This window comes from Cebus imitator, unplaced genomic scaffold (assembly GCF_001604975.1).
Source record: "Cebus imitator isolate Cc_AM_T3 unplaced genomic scaffold, Cebus_imitator-1.0 Scaffold24, whole genome shotgun sequence".
NCBI classification, from domain to species: domain Eukaryota; kingdom Metazoa; phylum Chordata; class Mammalia; order Primates; family Cebidae; genus Cebus; species Cebus imitator.
This window is the reverse complement of record NW_016107339.1, coordinates 3,648,853-3,670,445: the sequence shown is the minus strand read 5'-3', so window position 1 is coordinate 3,670,445 and position 21,593 is coordinate 3,648,853. Positions and strand designations below refer to the sequence as shown.

Genomic DNA, 21,593 nt, shown 5'->3' with positions numbered 1-21,593 from the left:
GCCCCGCCAGAAATATGCATTTGTAGCACTCTCCTTTCAAGCACCCAATGATTTCTTTGTGTTGGAAACATCTGCATCATCGCATTCTCATTTGATTGACAGAATAACAAATCAAGGAAGGCAGAATTTGAAAACACTTTTTTCAAGGCATATCAGGCAAAGTTGGAGACAGACTAAAATATGTTGTATTCTGATTTCCCAAACCTGCTAATGACCTGATGAGTTCATTTGCCTATGGCTGAAGCATATATTCCTGTTCCATAGAATTGTATCTGAGATGCAGCAAGGTAAGAGTCAGAAGCATAGTGGTTCTAAATTAGAAAATTAAAGGCTGGGTACCACAACTGCTGCTTCAACTTTTGAGATTTTGAATAAGTTGGGTCTTTTTCCTTCATTAAAATTGAACTAATAAAAATCAGACCTAGTACTGGCTTGCTATAAGAATCAAATAATATGATGTAAGTAAAAGGAATTTGTAAATAGTAAAGGACTATAAGAATGTTAAGAATTTTTTTTTGTGTGTGCAAATGTTATTAGAGCCAGAATTTCTAGAAAATTTGTTGTTTATTCAATAAACTATACAGTTCATTTCCTCTTCTTCCTTCTCCCTTTTATCTGCCACGTAGCCATTCTATTCTGTTATCCTTGAAAGGAGATAGTGAACAGGTGAACAGGGCAAGTCCTGATTCCATACTTTGCTTCAGGAGTAAAGTATTACCTGCAGATTAGAGTCACTGTGCTGATTAGTCATCTTAAATTACTATGTATTATTTTAATGCTCCATCCTGTTATTTGTATTTATTAAATGAATGGCAATTAAGCAAATTAGCTAAGTAGCAGGAGTTATGGTTTTTTTAAATTAGATTTTTAAGTACTGCTTTGTACTTTATTGAATCTAAGGGGAAAAATATCATGCTCAGCAAATGCATTTCTAAGCTCACTAATACTTGCTATGCTTAAATTCTCCACTAAAAGTTAGATAGTGTCAGCTTTCAGCCTTACAGAATCTGGGGATATTTGTTTAGGTGCTTTGCTGGTTGGCTTGCATGGAATCAAGCCCAGATGTGGTTACCTTTGTTTCTTCCTATAACTCGCTTACTGTCACCAAGGCTGACTTAGTAACCGAAGGGAGATGTAACTAGGCACCAGTGGAAGGATCCATAGATCAAGTGGTGTGTACTGTTTCAAGCCTCTCCCTGGATTCCTGGGAAATCAATATGACTCAGGCACAGGTATCCCTAGAGAACGTTTATATTGAATTAACAAAAAAAAAAAAAAAAGGAAACTGTGACCCTCCACAGTGGTACATGGCAGACCAGCATGGGCATGGTTGATGGTCCTTGAAGGACAAATGATTCAAAATATCTTGAACTGGCTTCCAGAAACTTGCATTGAAGTAGAGCCAGCTTTGCATCACTTTCATGTCAGACTTCGCCCCTTACCCTGGGTCCATACATCTTTCTTTCTTCACTACAATCAGAGAAATAAATACTTTGTATGTCTGATGCATGGTCTTGTTTTATCAAAGTATGTGTATGTCGGATTAGGTAGTCCCTGAGCTTGCTAGGTATAAAATAAAATGCCAAAGGATCCTCTCTTTGTCTTAACTCCCAGAACTTCTGGATCTTACATCAATTCCAAAATAGCTCTGTTTCATGTGACATTTTTTTCTTAGGCAAGTTAGATGTTGAGTATTTAATCTGCGACCTATTGTCACACAAGCCCACATATATGTTCTAATGATTCCATAAGGCAAATTAATGACATTAACATCATTTTAAAATTTTCAATATCTACAATTAAATAAACATTGTTCTATTTAAACATAGGTTTCTCAGTGAAGTCTCTTAGTGCTAACAACCAATTACGAAATTCAATGTGAAATCCTGGAGGATATATGTCATGTAAAATCGGAAAGAATCACCTTATACAGGCATAGTTATTTGTTGTGACTTTGACAGATAAACACCATATTTCGGAAAGGAACTCTATTGTAACTTACTAAACATGTGACCTTTTCCAAAATTGTTTAATGTATGGCATGTAATTGTAAATCCAGTGTTTCACTGTGAAATTTTCAACTGTATTTTGTATAAAATGTAAATTTTTTAATGGAGTAATGACTTGGATTTGGTCATGTTCCCCTGGATAAAAGCATTTGTAGAATTAGATAACGTGCAAAACAGATGGAACTAAAATCAAATTTGAGATATTTTAACCAGCAAACTATGAATGTGTAATACGGCTTGCTGCATCATTTGGTTTCATAAAATGTAACCAGTGTGTCCCCATTTTCAGTGTCCCTAGTACCATATTGTACTTCACTGCAATAATATTCTAATTTCTAGGCTGTGATAACACTATGATTAAGCACTTTTATTATAGAAATGCCTCATGACTGCTGACCTTTTCCAGTTTGTTCTTTATAGAAAGCACAAACTAAAGTGGAAAAAAATCTAGGCAAGCCAATAAATGAGTAATTGAGGCCTTTCTTTAGTGAGTCAAACATTGCCACCAGGGGAAACACTAGCATTCGTCCTGTACACACATACCACCTACGTTATTTATTTTCAATTTGTTCTTTTCTCTTCTTTGCAGGTGCCCAGAGATGTGATAAAGGACTGCTCGACTCCGTCTCCGGGCTGAGTCAAAGTGAGTCCCTGCTCTTGATCTTCCTTTGACTTTGTCTGGGGGAAAATAAAACTCATTAGACACAAATGCATGCATCATTTCATCTCAAGAATGTCATTTTGACAGTTATCTTTCAAGAGCATATTGTACATGTTTTTAATACCTAAAATAATCTGCTGGATCCTAATGACATTTTATTTAATTTTAGTCTTAGTCCTTTACAATTTACATAATTTTTATCATACTGAGTGCATTAATTTTTAAAAATTAAAGTAAAACAAACATAAACATAGGAGAATTTTCAGATAGTTCAGAAAAGCATTAATGGATATTATTCCTTCCTTCCTGCTATTCCACACTCAAATTCCTAATTCTACTCTCAACATTTAAAAATATTATTTCCAGAAAAATTTCTAATATGTACCCTATCTCCACATTTATAATTTTTCTCTCCATAAATGTAAGTTTACAGTGAAAACTGTTTACTTATTACTTTTTCACATTAATAACCTTAACATAGTATGCTATTAGCCATTTAAAAAATAGGAGATACTATGTTAAGGCTATAACTAATCTTATTAATTTTACTATTTCTCTATCATGAAGATTTATGATTATCTAAGATTTTTGTCAAAATCTGTGTGGCCAATCCTTCAAAGAAAATTCTTAAATGCATACACATAGCTTTGAGTTTATTCAGTAAATAAATTACTGGCAGAGGTATGTACATTTTAAATTTTGGTATACAGATTCCAAATTTCATTCCAGCAACTTACAGTACCAGCAAATGAACAGATGTGCCTGCTTCACCACACAAACCAAAACTATAAACTATCAAATGAGTATTGTCCAATATTTGGATGGTTGAAAAATGACATATTAATTCATATTATAAAAATCATGAACGTGCTTTAAACATTTATTATTTGTATTGATTTTTCTGGTCTATTCATTTTGTCAATTTTAAAATCAAAGTAGTGTTTTTAAATTTATTTAGAATAACTCTTCGTATACTAGAGTAATCGTCATTTTTTCATTATGGGTGCCATGAAAAATGTCCCAAATTTGTTGCTTGACTTTGGAATTTGTTTATGCAGTTTAAAAACTTTAATGTTTCTGTTGTCATGTTAGAGTAAGTAGTTAGACATGAAGAGTGCAGGAGAGGACCACCTCCCTGGAAATGTCAAGCGAGCATTAGGTGATGGTCAGGTGGTTGCTAAGCTTTCTCTCTGAAATGATAATTGGCTGCAGCCAGTGCCAGTGAAAGACATTCTCTCAATAGATAGAAAACATCTGAAGCTGGTACTCTTAGGAGTTGAACGAGTGGGCTCAAGCATATGCACTAAGATGCAAAATGGTGGAGTTTACATGGTATATAAACTTCCTCTGGGAACGCTCTACTGGTAAGGAAAAGCACCTCAAGTGAACATGTGCACAGCTTCAGTAAACATTCTGTGAATGCAGCCCCTCCTTAGTGTTGGCAGGCCACCATGCATGTGGACAGCCCACCTCAAGGGAAGAATCAAGGGAAGAGAAGTGGAAACCCTAGAACCATGCCCATGTGTAAAACCCCAAGTCAAGGGCTGAACAGGGAACTTGGATCTCTCAAGTCACCCACTTGGCTCACTTACAAGTGTACATTGCTGCCTTTCACTACTGCTCTAAAACATTTTTAATTTTATTTAATTATATTTTACGTTCTGGGGTACGTGTGCAGAACATGCAGGTTTGTTACACAGCTGTACACATGCCATGGTAGTTTGCTGCATCCATTACTCCATCATCTATATTAGGTATTTCTCCTAATGCTATCCCTCCCCAACCTCCCCACCCCCTGACAGGCCCTGGTATGTGATGTTTCCCTCCCTGCATCCATGTGTTTTCATTCCTCAGCTCCCACTTATGAGTGACAACATGTGGTATTTGGTTTTCTGTTCTTGTGTTAGTTTGCTAAGAATGATGGTTTCCAGCTTCATCCACGTCCCTGCAAAGGACACAAACTCATTCTTTTTAATGGCTGCATAGTATTCCATGGTGTATATGTGCCACATTTTCTTTATCCAGTCTGTCATCGATGAGCATTTGGGTTGGTTCCTAGTCTTTTCTATTGTGAACAATGCCACAGTAAACATATGTGTGCATGTGTCCTTATAATAGGATGATTTATAATCCTTTGAGTATATACCCAGTAACGGGATTGCTGGATCAAATAGAATTTCTATTTCTAGGTCCTTGAGGAATCGCCACACTGTCTTCCACAATGGTTGAACTAATTTACACTCACACCAACAGTGTAAAAGTGTTCCTATTTCTCCATGTCCTCTCCAGCATTTGTTGTATCCTGATTTTTTAATGATCGCCATTCTAACTGGCGTGAGATGGTATTTCACTATGGTTTTGATTTGCATTTCTCTAATAATCAGTGATGATGAGGTGTTTTTCATATGTTTGTTGGCTGCATAAATGTCTCCTTTTGAGAAGTGCCTGTTCACATTCTTCACCCACTTTTTAATGGGGATATTTGTCTAAAACATTTGAATAAACTCTCTCTCCTAAAACTTGCCTTGGTCTCTCCCTCTGCCTTAAATCTACTTCTTCCCTTTTGCTGAATTCTTCCCTTCAAGAAGGCCAGGATCAAGTTGGCTGCAGACTCATACAGATTTGCCACTGGTTTCAGTCCAACTTACCCTTCTATCTATTTCTGGTGTCTAGACATTATGCCCTGCACAGTCAAACGGTTGTCACACAAAAATATATACAAGTTTCCCTGATATCTTTTGCCCTTCCTTTAAAAATTTTAACATTTAAATCTTTAATCCAATTGGACTATATTTTAGTTAAAACAAAGTAAGGATCTAGCTGTATTATTTTCTTTCTAAAGGGCTACGGTTCAAGAAAAATAAACTGGTTATATTACATTAAGAAACAGTCATTATTTGGTCAAATGGTCAACATACAATTTCATCCTAAATAAATTGTATCTATATTACAGTTATTGCAAAATATAAAAATATTAAAATCTATTTAAGCTTCATCATAAAATCTCTCTACTGTCATAAAAGCGCTTTGATATCTCTTCTTCATAAAAATAATCTGGTTTAGTTGCTGTGTCACGGAGGCCATATGACTGTTGTTGATAGCTACTAGGCTCATTCTAGATCTTCCAAATTTATTATTAAAACTGATCCTCATAAATATCCTATGAAATAAGTATTATTCTCCATTTACAGGTGAGAAAACTGAAGGTCTAATAACACATTAGATGGTCACACATCTAGTAACAGGAATAGAGACAGTATGTGAAATCAGATTGGTCTCGAGTTCCTCTTGTTACTACACACAGAACCAAGTCCCTTAGTGACTTCAATCAATGTTCAGGACTGCTACTTTTTATCGAGTGTCGCATAAAGTAACAGGTGTCACAATTCCTGCCCATCTGAGACTTGACTCCAAATCTTTCAAGGACTTTAATTACCCTCACCTCCAAAATTCTCACACCACTCTGGGATGCTTTAATAACCAGCAAATGGAGTGTTTAATTCACTGCAAAAGTCTAATTGAATGTTACATTTTAAAAAAGCGTTCACCTTTTGCTACATACTTGAAAGAATGTTTAAAATAAAATTTGCTACATTACTATAGACTTGAATCACTAAAAATAGATTTTAAAATGCACAGAATAATATCAAAAAGGGCACTTTTTAAAAACTTGTGGCTAAACAATGCACATTTCATTGTTACTGCTGAAAGTTAAGATCATATCTTAATGTGTTAAATTTTTTGATTTACATAGAATCTTTGTACAACATTTGAAAATGTAATTATTACTCCAGCAGGGAGTAATTTTAAACAGCCAGAATTTTCAGATAACGTCTACAGAATTTGGTAGGAATTGCCAACAGGCTGCTTATGCAGTATCAATTGGCTTCAAAATGTCAAGTGGAATTACAATGCTAACTACAAAATGCACCAGATTAGATATTTACAACAGTGAATAAGCCAATTCCTTTCTCCGTGGAGAAATCTAAGTAATAACTGAGATTTTCCAAATCAAACGATAGCAATTTTATCATCTTAGAAAAGGGCCCCTCAATGGGAAGTATCGAAGAATAATCTATGTTAGTCTTGACTCTAAATGGAAGGAAAAAAGAGTTTTCTGTGAAAATTTTTAGTCACAATTGAACCCTCATGCAAGATTGGGGTTGAAAATCATTCTACTTCACTGTAATATTAATCATAGCAATATTTGTAATCTGCATATCTACATAAACCACAAACACATCAGTATATACATATATACATAACATACGTGTGTGTGTATGTATAACTAGAAATAAGCCAAATGTCCAGAAATAAAACAATGCATACAGGCATAGTAATGACATAGAATATTATAATTTCATTAAACTGAACTTATAGAGAAAATAAATGGGAAATGAATGAAATAATGTCTGCCTATTAACACAGAAATATTTCAAAAACATAATATTGAGTATGAAAGCAAAAAATGAAAGATCACAGAAAACATGGCAACATTTTAACTATTCACACATGTAAAACTAAATAATATATTGTTTAGAGAAATGTGCAACCGCTGTAAAACTATATATAATCACATGACTACAACTAGCTGCACAAGAGGCTAGAAAATAGAATCTCCAGTTGACCACCATGTGCCTTACTAAATGGAATTAGTACAGTTCCATTTCTTAAAGTGGATTTGGGGTATATGATGATTTGTAATAATATTTTATACTTCATATGTATTTTTAATGTAAAATTATTTCACCACAAAAAGGACAAGAATAAAGTGATACCAAACCATTTAACAGTGAAACCTGATAAAATTATATAGAGTGTGGTGGTGGTGGTAGGGAACAAATATAATCTGTTAGTCTTGACTCTAAATGGAAGAAAAAAAGTTTTCTGTGAAAATGTTTCGTCACCATTGAACCCTCATGCAAGATTGGGGTTGAAAATCATTTCACTTTACTGTAATATTCATCACAGAAATATGCTTGCAATGGATGACCCAGGGATAAAATCTGAAGAAATAATAGTTGTTAATAAGATAGGGTCAGAGGAGCAAAGACAAGGTGTGAGGGTCTCAGACAGAAAGGAATTCAGCATCTTTGAAGAACTGAACAAAGTGCAGAAGAGTTAGTATATAGAGAAAGGAAGAAAGAGAGGTAAAAGGGAAACTAGAAGGTAGGCAGAAGTTAGACAGCTCATCCAGGGCCTTTGAAGCCACATTAGAATTTTTGCTCTTGACTATAATAAGTACAATGATAAAAAGTAGTAGTTAGAAAACAACCTAGGCTACTCTATAAAAAAAAAAAGCCTAAAATATATATTTGTAGTGATTTGAATAAGAAGATAACTCTCTTTATTCTTCTCTCTCTCCCTCTCTCCTCTCTCAATATCTCTCCCCCTAACTCTTTCTCTCTCTCTCTCTCTCTCTGTGTATTTCTATCTCTTGCACTCTCTTCTTGTTTCCTGTAACAAAGCAGAGATTAGCAAGTTAGAGTGCTGGAGCACATGAAGCAACAGCAAGATTTTAAACCTTCAGATGACATGAGAACTTTTGAGTTTTCAAATAGAAAGCGTCAACAGGAGTTGACAGATTACTCAGGAGCCTGTTTTAAAAGATCAGTAAAAACATGATAGCTTTAGACTTGAGTGGTAGCTATCAGTAGATGTGGAGCAAAGCTGGCACATTTGAAATATGTATAGAGAGTCAAGTTGCCTGGCTTTGTCATTTAATTGATTATGAAATTACCTAGTAAGAGAGTTCAGAGTGAAAGGAGAAAATTCTAGGCCCTCCTTTTTTCTTTCAGTGATGAAAAGGTGAAGATTTCAATTGCCATCAGGTCAACAAAGGTAAATAAGTAAAATATAAGGAAAGGAGATAGTGGTCAGTAAGCAGGATAATTAAATAAGTCATTTCAGTTATTAAGCAACACTGAGAGATGAAAATTTCCAGGAAAATAAAGTTATGATTAGACTCCAGTGAGTTAGGATTTCTCAACAAAACATCATGTATTAGCAATATTCCCTTAACCTCCGTCATGTTCTATGGCCAGGAACTTTGTCTTCATTCCTTTTTAATCCTCACTTTGTTAAGCATTAGTTTTTCTATGAACTGAAGGAAAAGAAAGCATAAATAAACCCTATAATCAAAATTGTGTACTTGTCCAAATTCACACAGTTACTGGGAGGGCTGATATTTGAATTCTCAATGATCTTGCTTGAAATCACATGTTCTTTCAAACACACCATAATAAATTATAGATCACTGAGCTGTGAGCCAGTCAGATTTTTTTTTACTTATCTGTGTAATTGTGTTGGGTCAAAATGGATCTCTCCTAGACGGGAATTATTTTCTCTGCTAGACAGGGTCTTCTCTTATTTCGCTCTCTTTCTCTTTCTTGCCCTAAAATGGACATATGCTGAAAAATACTTTCTCTCCAGTTGTCATTTTACGTTTTATTTCCTCTCCATTTTCTCTCATATTCCCACGTTTACATTGTAAACTACTTTTATAACATGCTTTAAAAAATATAGAGTACCTGTTGCCATTTAAATATCAATGCAAAAACTTCTAGTTCAAGATGGAAAAGTTCTTATTAAAAAATTATAATAAAATTATAAATTTTTATGTTCTAAATTATATAGCATTTATAAACATTAAAAACACAAGAAATATGAAAATCCAAAATCACAGTGAAGTAACTGAACCTGTCTCAGAAATTCGTAGTTGTGGTGGCAGAAAATAAATAAAATTATAGGGAATGTTAATACATTGCTTTACATGTTATTAATACATTAATAATGTTAATGTTAATAATTATCTATAATTAATGAATGAGTGTCTATGGTATCTACCAAAGAAAGAATCCCTCTTCTTTTCATATGCTTATGGAACATTCATAATAGTTCACTTTGTTCTGCAAAGACAATTTCAAAGATGCTCTGAAAAATGGAAGTCATGTATATGAAAACAATCCTCCATATAATGGTTCAAATTCTATTTTGATTTTTAAAATTTCTGTATAATTTTTTATTTTAAGAGAAATTAGCAAGTAAACTTATAGACTTTTGGAAATAAAAGGCTGTTTTTAAAAAGAAATAATGTTAATAGGCATGTTTGATATCCAAACTCAATGATATAATCAAAGATGAAAGAGAAAAAAATACTTAAAATACATTTATTACAAAATATATAAAAATATCTAATACATGAAACAAACTAGATACTTCAAATATAAAATCTGTAGAACTTTAAGACACAAAATAAATATAACAATAGGAAAACAAGAGTAAACTAGAAGGTTATCTAAAAAAAAACAACTAGAAAACAAATTTTTTTTTTTTAATTTGGCCAATTAAATGAAAAGAAGATCAGAGAATTAAACTTCTGGCAATTTTATTCAAGGAAAAGAAATAAGAACAACACAAATAATATTCAGAATTTAAAAAGATCATGAATTTAAAAAAGATCATGAATTTGGAAGTTTTTAAAAATTACAAAATTACTTTGTAGAAAAATATATTTGCATAGTTTTTTAAATTTAATGAATACTTCGAGGGTAGGAGTCAATTACCAAAATAGTTCCAAAATATAATAAAAATTTTCAATAGACCAATAACGTGGAAAGAAGCAGAGAGAGACCATCTCATGTTACTTACTACCCCTCTCTGAGGCCTATTTCAGAGAGTTTTAAAGCCAAGGTTATCAAGATTTAAAGGAACAAATAATTCCTTTAACAACTTCATAGAATAAAAAAATCTCAAAAATTTCTGAATTCAGTCTAAAACTCTGGAAAACTTGTTACCAAAACTAGATGAGTATAATAAAAAAGAAAAAATATATACCATTTTCATGTATAGATCTAAAAATCCTAAATAAAACATTAGTAAACTGAATTTAGAAGTACTGTAAAAGAAAACTACATCAATCTCATGTAGGATGTATGCTAAGGGTGGTTCCCTTTTAGGGAATCAATATATTTCAGCAGATTTATAAATTAAAAAGAAAAAAAATGACCATCTCAGTTAATACCAAATTTTATATATAACTCAGTAAACATTTGTGCTTTTAAAAAATTCTTTATAACAAACAAGCAATAGAAGGAATCTTCTTTAAGAAAAACATTCAACAGTAACCAAGGGAACAGTCTTATTTAGTGGGGTGGCAATTTTTGTAATTAAAAAAAAAAACTAAAATATATATATGTATATTAGAGAGGGGGAAGAGAGAATAAAGAGCTAATTTAAACTCATTATAAAAATTTTGGAAAACACAGAAAAAATAGAGAGAATAAAGATAATTTAAACTCATTATGAAAAACTGGGAAATACAGAAAAATAAAAAAGAAAGAATGCCTGATTGGCTTCAATATCAAGAATTTCATGCATTTCCTTCCAAATTTTTATTGCATTTAATTTTTATAAGATCAACTATAATTAAATAGTATATGAACATTTCTTCCTTAAATATTAAAAATGATACATGTGCATTTTACTAAATTTAGAAGTGAAAATCAGTGTAAAGCACTGATTTATGAATCTCTTTTATAATACCATCTCCCAGTAATAATTTAACATTTTGGTGAATTTAAAGATAATATCATTGAAGTTCAGTAGGTTTAAACAGCATGTCCAGTTCTAAAGCATTTTGTCTTTGTCTTTATCATGCAGTTTCTCCTAAATTATAGGCTCTTTTTTTTCTTCAGAACAGCTAACTCAAAATCTGAAAGTATTGGTAACTGATTTTGAAAAGTAATGAAGTTCTATATAAAATTGGTCCATGTTTTGGAGTTATAGAATATATTAAAAATAATTAAAGTGAAAAGCGAGTTTATAAGAATTCTAGTGTGGAAATTAATTTAAAACTTAAGTCAACCTTGATAATTTGTAGCAGTAACAATTTTGTGACAGTGATGGTGGGTACTGAAATGATACAATATTTTTCCACTAGTATTCTCCAATGTCTTACATTAAAACTCCTTAGTACTTTTTGGTTCTGGGCCTGTCTTATGCTTATAGAAGTTAAAGCAACAAAATCTTGGCCGTATCTTGAGTATGAAAGAATAGAAGAGATTATCTGTGAATAAAGCCACCAAGAAGTAGTTGGGAATGAAAATATAGAACTACAGGAGGAAGAAGATAGAACAGAAGATGAAAACATGCTGACTCTTTGTCTGTTAGATCAACAAATACATTCCACTTACTCATCCAGTTTCAAAGTATCTATTTATCTTGTGCCAGCAGTGAAGCTGGAAAGACAGAGATAAATACATTATATTTCTTGACCTTAAAGAAACGTGGGCAATCTGATTTATCCAGACAAAAGTATGTTGAGAGACTTGGAGGTAACTTAGCTAATTCATAGGGTTCCCAAGATAAGGTCCAATTCACTTTCTATTCTGAGTTGTAACTCCACCATTGCTGCTCTGTGTGCAATCTCTGGTAGAAAAGCAGAATCAATAATACAATCTTCTTATTACAACTTTAGCATGATATTGACAACATGATATGTAAAAGCTGGAGGGGCCAAGAGATAGTCCTTTATAAAGGATTGCTTTATTTCTAAATATTAGGCTTCTTTAGACAGTCTTGCGTAATAATGCACCACTCAAAAATACTAAATAACACAAATAAATTCACTTCAACACCAAGATTCAATTTTTAAAGACTTGTATTATTAAAAAGAATGAGTGTGCCTATCATAACAATTATTTTCTGATTCTTGGAAAAAGTATTCTCCACATTTTAAATGTTTTATATTAGACAATTCTTTAATGCACACTTGTCAAATATATCTATATATCTATTTATCTATATAGATAGATAGATAGTACCAATGTTACCTTTTTATTTTTTGTTTTAGATGTAAGGACATGCTCATATATCAGGTACTTACATAAATTGTTACATTACTTTTTCTTATGCAATACCTTTTTGTTTGTTTATGTGGTTCAGATATACTCTTTCCTTAAACTCTTAAAAAAAGTCCTGCTTCTAGCTTCTATTCCTCAACCCTATATGTTAGAGAGTTATGGCCTGGCTGCTGTATACCAGTGCATCTCAACCAGGGAGATTCTTACCCCCAAGGGATATCGGACAATGTTTGGAGACAGTTTTGGTTAATTAAACTTGTGTAAGGGTACTACTGGTGTTAAGTGGGTGGAGACCATGAATGTTGCTAAAAATCCTACAATGCACAAGACAGTCTCCCACAACAAATAATTATCCATCGGAAAATGTCAACAGTGCCAAAGTTAAGAGAACTTACTGAATACCCCAATTTTATATGAACTTAAAAACCTGTCCATAAAATTCAACCAAAAATGATAAAATCGGTCATGCATTCACAAAAGATGAACTACTCCTAAAAATATTTCCAGGTTTGCTTATTTTTTTTCCAAAATAATGAAATAACTTGAAACTAATACATGACTTAATTTCTTTTAAATCTTTAGGTCACACATTAATAAATGAGGTAATAATCAGACATAATTCAATTTAGTTAACTTTCAATTGATTCATGTTTCCACAGTCATGTTTGTTAAGTCACCAAATAACAATCTAAGTCTCTAACACCTGTAGAGAATTTTTTGTAGCAATTCTTACATGTGGCCAACTATAAAAATATTCACCTGATATTTTCCTTAGAAGAAAAATTATAATGCCTCAACCACTTGCATTCAAATTATGAATCTATAATAATCTCAGTAATAGATAAAATGCCTTGGCTGTCTAACTTTGATTCCTTCTTTCGCTAATTAAATTAATAAAGATAGTTCATATAGGTCAGGGGACATATTTTAAGTGCACGAAAGAACTATTTTGAGGAATACCAAAACATTCCAGATGGGCCAACATAGTAGTCAACTACTATAGATTATTATTACATTTTTAAAGTCATCAAAATAGATCTACAAAGGATGTCTGAAGGTCAATATTTATGGTTCTACCTCTATCTACTATATGCTAGGTACCAGGAAGTACATAGGTACCTTTAAATTTTATGAAACAAGAGCCGGCAAAATACACTCTCAATTAATTAAAATAAACTCTTGGATAAGACAAGAGCTGACCAGAATTTGTGGAGCTATCACAGAGTGCAGGCAAGCTTTCCTTTCTTATTACCTTAGTTGTGTCCCCCAGTTTCTTGGTATTCTAATACTTTGCCTTTTTGACTCTGCATAGACTTGGATACCCTGTGATCCTACCTGTTGGATCAGAAATAGAACCTTCATTTTCTTTACCAGTTCTGGTAGTCACACTTCATTCCCCAGTATCAAGTCTACACAATCCTGGGACATGTTTGTTATGATTCTAGAACATGATCACTTTTGCAATAAGAATGGAGGAGCTTTTTTCTTAACCTCTTCCCCCTCCAGACCAGAATTATGACCCATTTATCAGAATCCTAACCTGATCTTCATTTCTCAATGTTACAAAAGTTCCTGTGACCTGATATTAAAGTATTACACCAGATATAAAGCACTACAACAACAATCTTATTAACTCTTAGCTAATACAGTCTAAGAACTGGATATGATAACTGAAATAAGCTCCATATCAATGAGACTTTCGATGGGATTATGTGTAGTCAATGTCCAGTAATTAGAAAAGTTATAATTGGGAGCCAGGTATTCAGTCCAATGCTATTTTTAATATGGAATGATCTAGGATTGGGAGAGGATGAAGGAGATACCACTTATTAATTACCTAGATCAAGTATGTGCCAGTTTTTGCTCACCAATGGGTCACCTGTTTCAGCAAATAAAGTTCTAATGGAACATTGCCACATGCATTTGTTTATAGATTGTCTATGACTGCTTTCCTGTTATAGTGGGTAAGTTAAGTACTGTGGGGCTTTTTTTTGTTTGATGGTTGGCTGTTTAGAGACAGGGTCTTGTTCTGTAGCACAGGCCAGACTGCAATGGCATGACCATGGCTCACTGTAGCATCAACAGTCTGGACTCAACCCATCCTACTGCCTCAGCCTCCTGAGGGGCTGAGACTATAGGTGCTCACCACCATGCCAGTCTAATTTTTAAATTTTTTGTAGAATCAGTGTTTCTCTATGTTGTCCATGCTCTTAATCTCCTGGCCCCAAGCTATTCTCCCTCTTTGGTCTCCGGAAATGCTGGGATTACAGTGTTAGGCTCTTCTGTGCCTGGCCAAGTACTGTTGTATCAACAGATATTATATGGTCCACAAAGCCCAAAATATTTATTATCATATCTTTTAAAGAAAAAGTTTGCTATTTTCTAACTTATATCACAGAACAAATGAAAAAGAAAACTAAACAAACCATTTTTCCACATATATTCCTATTTGAGAACCAACTTTTTGGAGGAGAAAGTACGATGACCCAGCTTTATTAAAACTTTCAGAAATTAAACTTCACATAATTGATCCTAGGTTTTTATATGTAGGTGGCTTAAAGGGGTCGGGGGAGAACATTTGCAAGTACATTTGAAGTTCAAATATTTCCCATTTCTATTCATTTCACCATTATGTAACATCAAACACTCTACAATATATAGGGTTTATGAAAATCAAACCATTTAAGGACTGGCATTGAAATGCAAATTCCCACTTAATTCACCAAGAATACTAACATCTATTTTTGTCTTTCTTCTCCCTGAATAGGACCTTAAGTTAACCAGGGTCCCATGGAAATTTTGTATGACCACCTATAGTCTTATGCATGATACTTCTTAGAAAGGGCTTCTTCATTTACATAGTTATTGAGTTTTTTTCCCCAGTGGAATCTGAGGGAGCATCAGAAAAAAAAATGTATACTTCAATTTCAAGAACTTAGGCTACAGCAAGAGTGTTTCTGGCTGGTAATACTGCATGTGACAAACACACTGAGTGCTGGCTCTGGTGAGTTCAGATGGGAAATTTGGAAAACAGGGTCATTAGTTCCCAAGCTGTAAGTATGGTTCTGTGTGGTCATGCTTTTGTGTCATATAGTGTGATTATACAATTTGAGATCCTTACAATAAAAGAAGGCTTAGAAATTTTATATTCCAATTCTTTTATATTGTGGCTGGAGAAACTGCAATTAGGGAGGCAAAAATGCCTGGCCTAAGATCACAGTGGTGACTAGTGGCAGGGACTTGAACTTGTAACTCCTAGGATTTTTTTATTATACTGCAGAGCTAGCAAGCTGACTTGCCCCAGATAAAATGATGGAATAGAGAAATGCTGTCCTCAGACAACCATAAATAATCCTAAACCCCCTTTTGAGTGTCTGCCTTGGTAGGACTCAAACACCACTTAATGAAGAATAAAGACCGAACTCCTTAGCACAACCTACAGTTGGAAGCCTGAACTACCTATGGGTTCCCAATTCAGTGCAACCACTCATATTCTCGGAATTCTAGAGCAACTCACAGGCCAGGACATCTTCATGAAGCCAAAGCAGCCAATGGTAGTTATGGAGAAAACTAGTATCTTCAGAAAATTCTGGACACTAGAACTTAGCCAAGTCTGAAATAACAGGTATCTAGAACAAGAGGAAATCATGCTTTTAAATGGGCCCATCTTGACAACACAAGGTACTTTCATATTTATTCCAGGCAATGACCTGTGTCTTTTCAAAGGAAGGTAGTGCCGGAAGGAATCTTGTGGTACGGCTAGCCCAGTGATTTCCACAGTTTCAAATTTATGATCAATAAAAGCAGTGGAGGAACAAGCTCCTTGAGCAAATTTTAATTTTGTAAAAAACCTAGACAAAATGTTTTATACATCATAACATTAATAAGAGCCATATATATCAAGATCATACTCTCTTAATCTAGATTTATTTAGAATAATATTTACTAATATCACATGACCAGAAGAAGCTCTGATTGGCCACCGAGGACTTCAGAAGAATTTCCGAGAAGTGACTGATTGTCCAGAAACATCCATGTAGTCAGACTTTCCATTATTTTAAACGCCAAGAAGTGATATAATCCAAAATACTGTGAGTATGCATGAGGAAGCTCAAGTCCAAGACTGAGAGAGTATTAAAGGCCAACCCAAGCTTATACGGCTTGCCAAGTTTCCCATTTCTGCTAGTGCTCCCTTCACTATAGTATACTATTTCACAGCATGGAAAGTTTTATAGCAAACTGATCACATAGCCCTGTTTTCCTCATGTTCTGAAATAAAGAATAAGGCAAAATAGAAGGGGTAAAGATAATAGTAATATAGTTCCTTTTTATGCCATTGATTTGTCCATACACATTTGTATTTTTACAATTATAATTTCAAAGGAAGTTTAAATCAAATTCACAACAAAGTTAAACTAAAGTCTGTATGTAATCTGCAGCACACTTCACATGAATTTTGGGTTAATATATTAATTCAACTGATTTTCAAACTGGATTCGATCAATATCAAATAATATATAAGTGCAAAACACTGCTGAAGGAAGAGTTTCAGAAAGGCAATCCATATGTCTAAAAATTCACCATTTAATCTGGGAGAATCTGTCTGCCTTATATCAATTAGGATACTTTTTACAGCAATTGACAGGAAATCTGGAAAATTCCAAACTGTTTAAAAAAAGAGAAAACAGGAATTTTGGTCAAGGCTCTGTGTTAACTCAGTTCTCAGAAAGGCTCCAAACATGTGCATCATCTCAGTTTCAGATGTAGTCAAAAGTATGTATGCCTGCATCTTATAAGGTGTCCTTGGCTCTTGTGGGGTTACGTGTCTAATCTTGAATCAGTTTCTTTGTCAGAGGAGTGTACAGCTCTGTTTGGTCTGGTCTGCATCAGATAACACTTCTGGAGAGATGAACTACACTCCACCAAAACTACAGTCTGAGAGTGAGGAAACAGTGGAGCCCTAACTCTCAAATATGTTTCAGGGAGTAGGGCAAATGAATACAAGATGACCAAGAGGCAAAAAATGTCTATGACATACGCATAGTAAAAATAAATATGTATTTAATATATATATATTGCAAAAGAGGTCAAATGAAAGGTAAAGCTGCAGAGTAAATAGCTATAGTAGTTAATAGCTCTGCAACCAGACTGTACAGGTTCAAGTCTTCACCACTTACTAGCCACTAGGGAAAATTACTTATTTCTTTTTGTTTTAGTTTATTCATCTCTAAAAATGGTGATAATAAGAATACCTATTTAGAGGTATTTTGTGACAACTAAATGTGGTAAAAGCCATAAAGTGCATAGAATAGTGCTTGACTCATGGTAACACTTAATCAATGTTAGTTGTCATTATTATTATTATTAGATATGAGAGGCAAATATAAGGACTGTAAAAAATAAGAAGAGGGAAAGAACACTTACAAAGAGAGTTCAAGCAGGGTAATATGTGGGCCTGCACTAAATGGTGAAGGATGGGTAACTGTGATAAGCAGAGGGTTAAGGAGGTGACCTTCTGGTTGCTAGGAACAGTCTATGACAAAGTGTAGTAGTGTGAAAGAGCAAAAGTCACAGTAGAGTAATCAATCTGATGGCGTGAAGAGGAAAATTGTAACAGGGTTGTAAGTGCTATCCTTTCTTCAAAAATGCTGTGCGTGGATAATTCTTCTAGGTTGTGATCTTAAAGTATAATTAGAAATTGTATTTTTTTCACCTTATATTTATTGTCTTTTATTATGAATAATTACAATCTCCTGTTTTATTCATTCACTAAAAATATCTTTGTAGGCATCATATGATTTTTATGATATATTCATAAAACTACTCTGTTAAGAAATAGATTGTAACAACTCACTCCTTTGAACTCAAGAGCAGCTATCTATCTTGCCAATAAGAACGTTAATCTAAAAATTATTATTCTTATTGTAAAAGCCTCTTACCCTACTGATAGCTCTCACCTCCTCCAGATCTGCTAACTTCTTTCTCACAGTCTTTCCTTAGAGACTTCATAAAAACAATGTTGTTATGATTCTCAAGTTATGAAAATCCATAAATAACACAAAAAGAAAATCACATCCTATATATTGACATTTCATGATATGTTATATCTGTCCTTGGCTAGGATTCAGCAACATTTTCTAAAGGGTAAGAATTCTGCACCACATTGGGTAATCATTTTTTTAAGTTGCTTTATATTAAAGAAGGCATTATTCTTTAACAAGTAGTAAAAAACTCCAAACAAATCTAATGAAGTAATACAATGAAAAAGTTTCATATTGGTCATTTATATAAGGAACTACTAAAATTTTACTTCGATAAAAAATAAATAAAAGGAAAATTCTTCCATCTCAAATGTCTTGGTAATCAGTATGCTGATTGTTCACATATTCATGTATTCAAAAACATGTTTTGTTTTTTTGGCCCTTTTAAATAGACATAACTACTATATTCAGGTACAATGCTAGGAGCAAGAATGCAAAGACATAGCCCTGCCTCATAAATATTTTAATATTTTTGGGATGCAGAGTTCCTATTTCTTTTCCTCCCAGGAGCTTCCTGCATGTAGAAGATCCAAAAAGCTACTTATCTAGCAATAAGTAAGGCCCAAAAAACCAGAGATGATAGGAGAGGGGAGACATTTGGCCCACCAATGAATTGAGTCCTGGGCCAAAGCAAATTGTCCTGTTGCATCTCTATTTGAATGGCAGATTACAGTCAGTTACATCTTGCATATTGCTTCATTTTATTGGCAAGTATGTTGGAACAATAATTCTGGCTCTGGGGCTCCTGCTCCTGTGTTCTCTCCACCAATTTGCCTCTATACTTGTCCTGATTTTGCTCATTCTTTAGAATGAATTGTTTCCTTTTGACTTTTGAGTCAGCTTGGGATGGAAACTTAGGTACTCACTAGCTGTAGGACCTTAGTTCAGGCTTTAATGAGAGATCACTGATGAAATTAACCAGCATATTGCCTGGCATGCAGTAAGAATTGAACATTGATTCTTTCTCTGCAGATAACTCCTGGTTCTACTAAGACCATTGACCCTCTTCCCTTATTTGCCTTCTTTACATGAAGTCTACTTTAAATGTCATTTTCCCTTTTGAGTAATATGTTGTTTTTTCCTAATATGAAGGGCTGCCTTATCAATTTAAGCGCCTGAAAGGAGATGTATTATTGGTATTTAGTTTAGTTTATGTTTTTCATAAGATTTTAGGAAATGTATTTTCACTCACTAATACATTGGGACAAGTTTGGATGAGTGTTTCTGAATGCAACTGGTGCTGTTCATTTGAACGGAACATTTTTGTTTGATAAATGAAAGTCATATATGCATGTGGCATAACTTGTCTACAGTTCATAGAAAACCAGAAGTTCACAGATCCTCTCCTCCTATTTCTTTCAAACCAGGAACAAAACTTTTAAAGTGTTTTGTCCATTTACTTTTAGTAATCACTTTCTTACAACTAACATACCTATGTTGCAATTTTTTTTTTTTAAATCTTTTGGTTTTTGAAGCATTACCAATTAGTTTTCCATATAACAGATGAGAGTTTTACTTACTTACATCCCATCCCCTAACCACAAAAACATACCCCTTTTCCATCTTGTCCTTTTGCAGCAGGGTAAGATTGTTCCTTTGCTTAAATCAATATTCAGTATTTACAATATTGTGACAACTGAGCCATTGGTGTCTGTTAAGTATTTGTTTTCTAAACAAGTTTTTATTTTCTTTGGAGTTAACAATTAGCTGGGTTTTTTTGTTTGTTTTTTTATATGTTTATTGCTACTAATACTACTCTAATAGTTTTTTTATTACTAATAACAATACAAAGCCTTCATCAATTTTGTGTGAATTTTCTCTTAATAGGTCTTGATACATCAAATGGAATATTAACTAATCTTGAAAACTCCCAGAGTCCTCTGCCTGCTCTGGGCAGGATGGCTGATGAACCTAGTTCATAGCTCTTGCCCTGAGCTGGCCCTTGGTCATCATCCCAGCAGTATCATATAGTACTGTCTTGAATTTGGTCTTCATTTCTTTAATCTCATGTTTACATTTTTATTAGCTTATTGACTCCTTTTGATGCACCACATCTTCTAGTAGATACATGAGACAAGGTACATGAAAGGGAAATACATTTTTAGAGAACTTCCATGTCTGAAAAATGTATTTTTTCTATCTTTGACTTTATTGGCAATTATGGTAAATATAGATTCTGGGTTGGAAGTCATACTCATTTAGAATTTTAAGGCATTGTGCTACTGTATTCTAGTTCCCAGTACGCCTCCTGAGAAGTCCAAAGTCATTCTGGTTCTTGATCCTTTGCATAGTACTATTTTATTTTTTTCCTTTCTCTGGAAGTCAAAAAAACCATCTTTTTGTTTACAGTTAACAGTGTCACAAAACTTCAGTCTGGAAAATCATGAATTTTAGATCTGGGAACTTAGCTGGCATAATGGACTCCTCTCTTCTAACCAGTTTCATTCTATTTTTTTTTTTTAAGTTTTTGGTAAGCTTTTTAATTTAGGTGCTTAACCTCCTAGATCTGTGCTGTCCAATACAGTAGCTGCTAGCCACATGTGGCTTTTCACATTTGCCTTTAAATTGCTTGATATAAAATAAATTTTTAAAACTAACTGTCTTAGTAGTGCTAGCCATGTCTCAAGTGCTCAATAGCCACATGCAGCTAGTGGTTACTGTATTGAACAGCACAAACACAGAACGTCTTCATCATCACTGAAAATTCTTGGGCAGTATAGTACTTCATAGTCCTCTAATTTTCTAATTTTTTCTTTTTATTTTTCATGTATTTTTCACTTTGCTCTAATTTCTGGAAGATTCCTGAACTTAATTTGCTAATTTCTCTACTGATAAAAAATTCCATCATTATCTTTTAATATTCACAAGTTTTTAAAAAATTTTATGGTTTGTATGTTTCTTTACTTCATTATATCCTATATTTATTTCATCAATTTAATATTTATTCTTATTTCAAGATATTAAATACTTAGCTTTGTTGTTCCTGAAAAGTTTCTTTTTATTTAATGTGGGTTTTTTT

General features: G+C 33.5%; 1 protein-coding gene and 1 long non-coding RNA gene across 2 annotated transcripts in view; one reads left to right on the top strand and one right to left on the bottom strand.

Annotated features, from left to right (window-relative positions):
• The window catches only part of KCNH8 (potassium voltage-gated channel subfamily H member 8), a 345,406-nt gene that overhangs the window by 163,743 nt on the left and 160,070 nt on the right, over positions 1-21,593 (bottom strand). The window contains exon 5 of the mRNA XM_017522526.2: positions 2,560-2,687. Coding sequence (XP_017378015.1) covers positions 2,560-2,687 — 128 coding nt within the window. The remainder of the gene's footprint in view (positions 1-2,559; positions 2,688-21,593) is intronic.
• LOC108299933 overlaps positions 1-21,593 on the top strand; it is a 115,252-nt gene that overhangs the window by 45,292 nt on the left and 48,367 nt on the right. Inside the window, exon 2 of the long non-coding RNA XR_001823170.2 lies at positions 2,599-2,652. This is a non-coding gene — a long non-coding RNA (uncharacterized LOC108299933). The remainder of the gene's footprint in view (positions 1-2,598; positions 2,653-21,593) is intronic.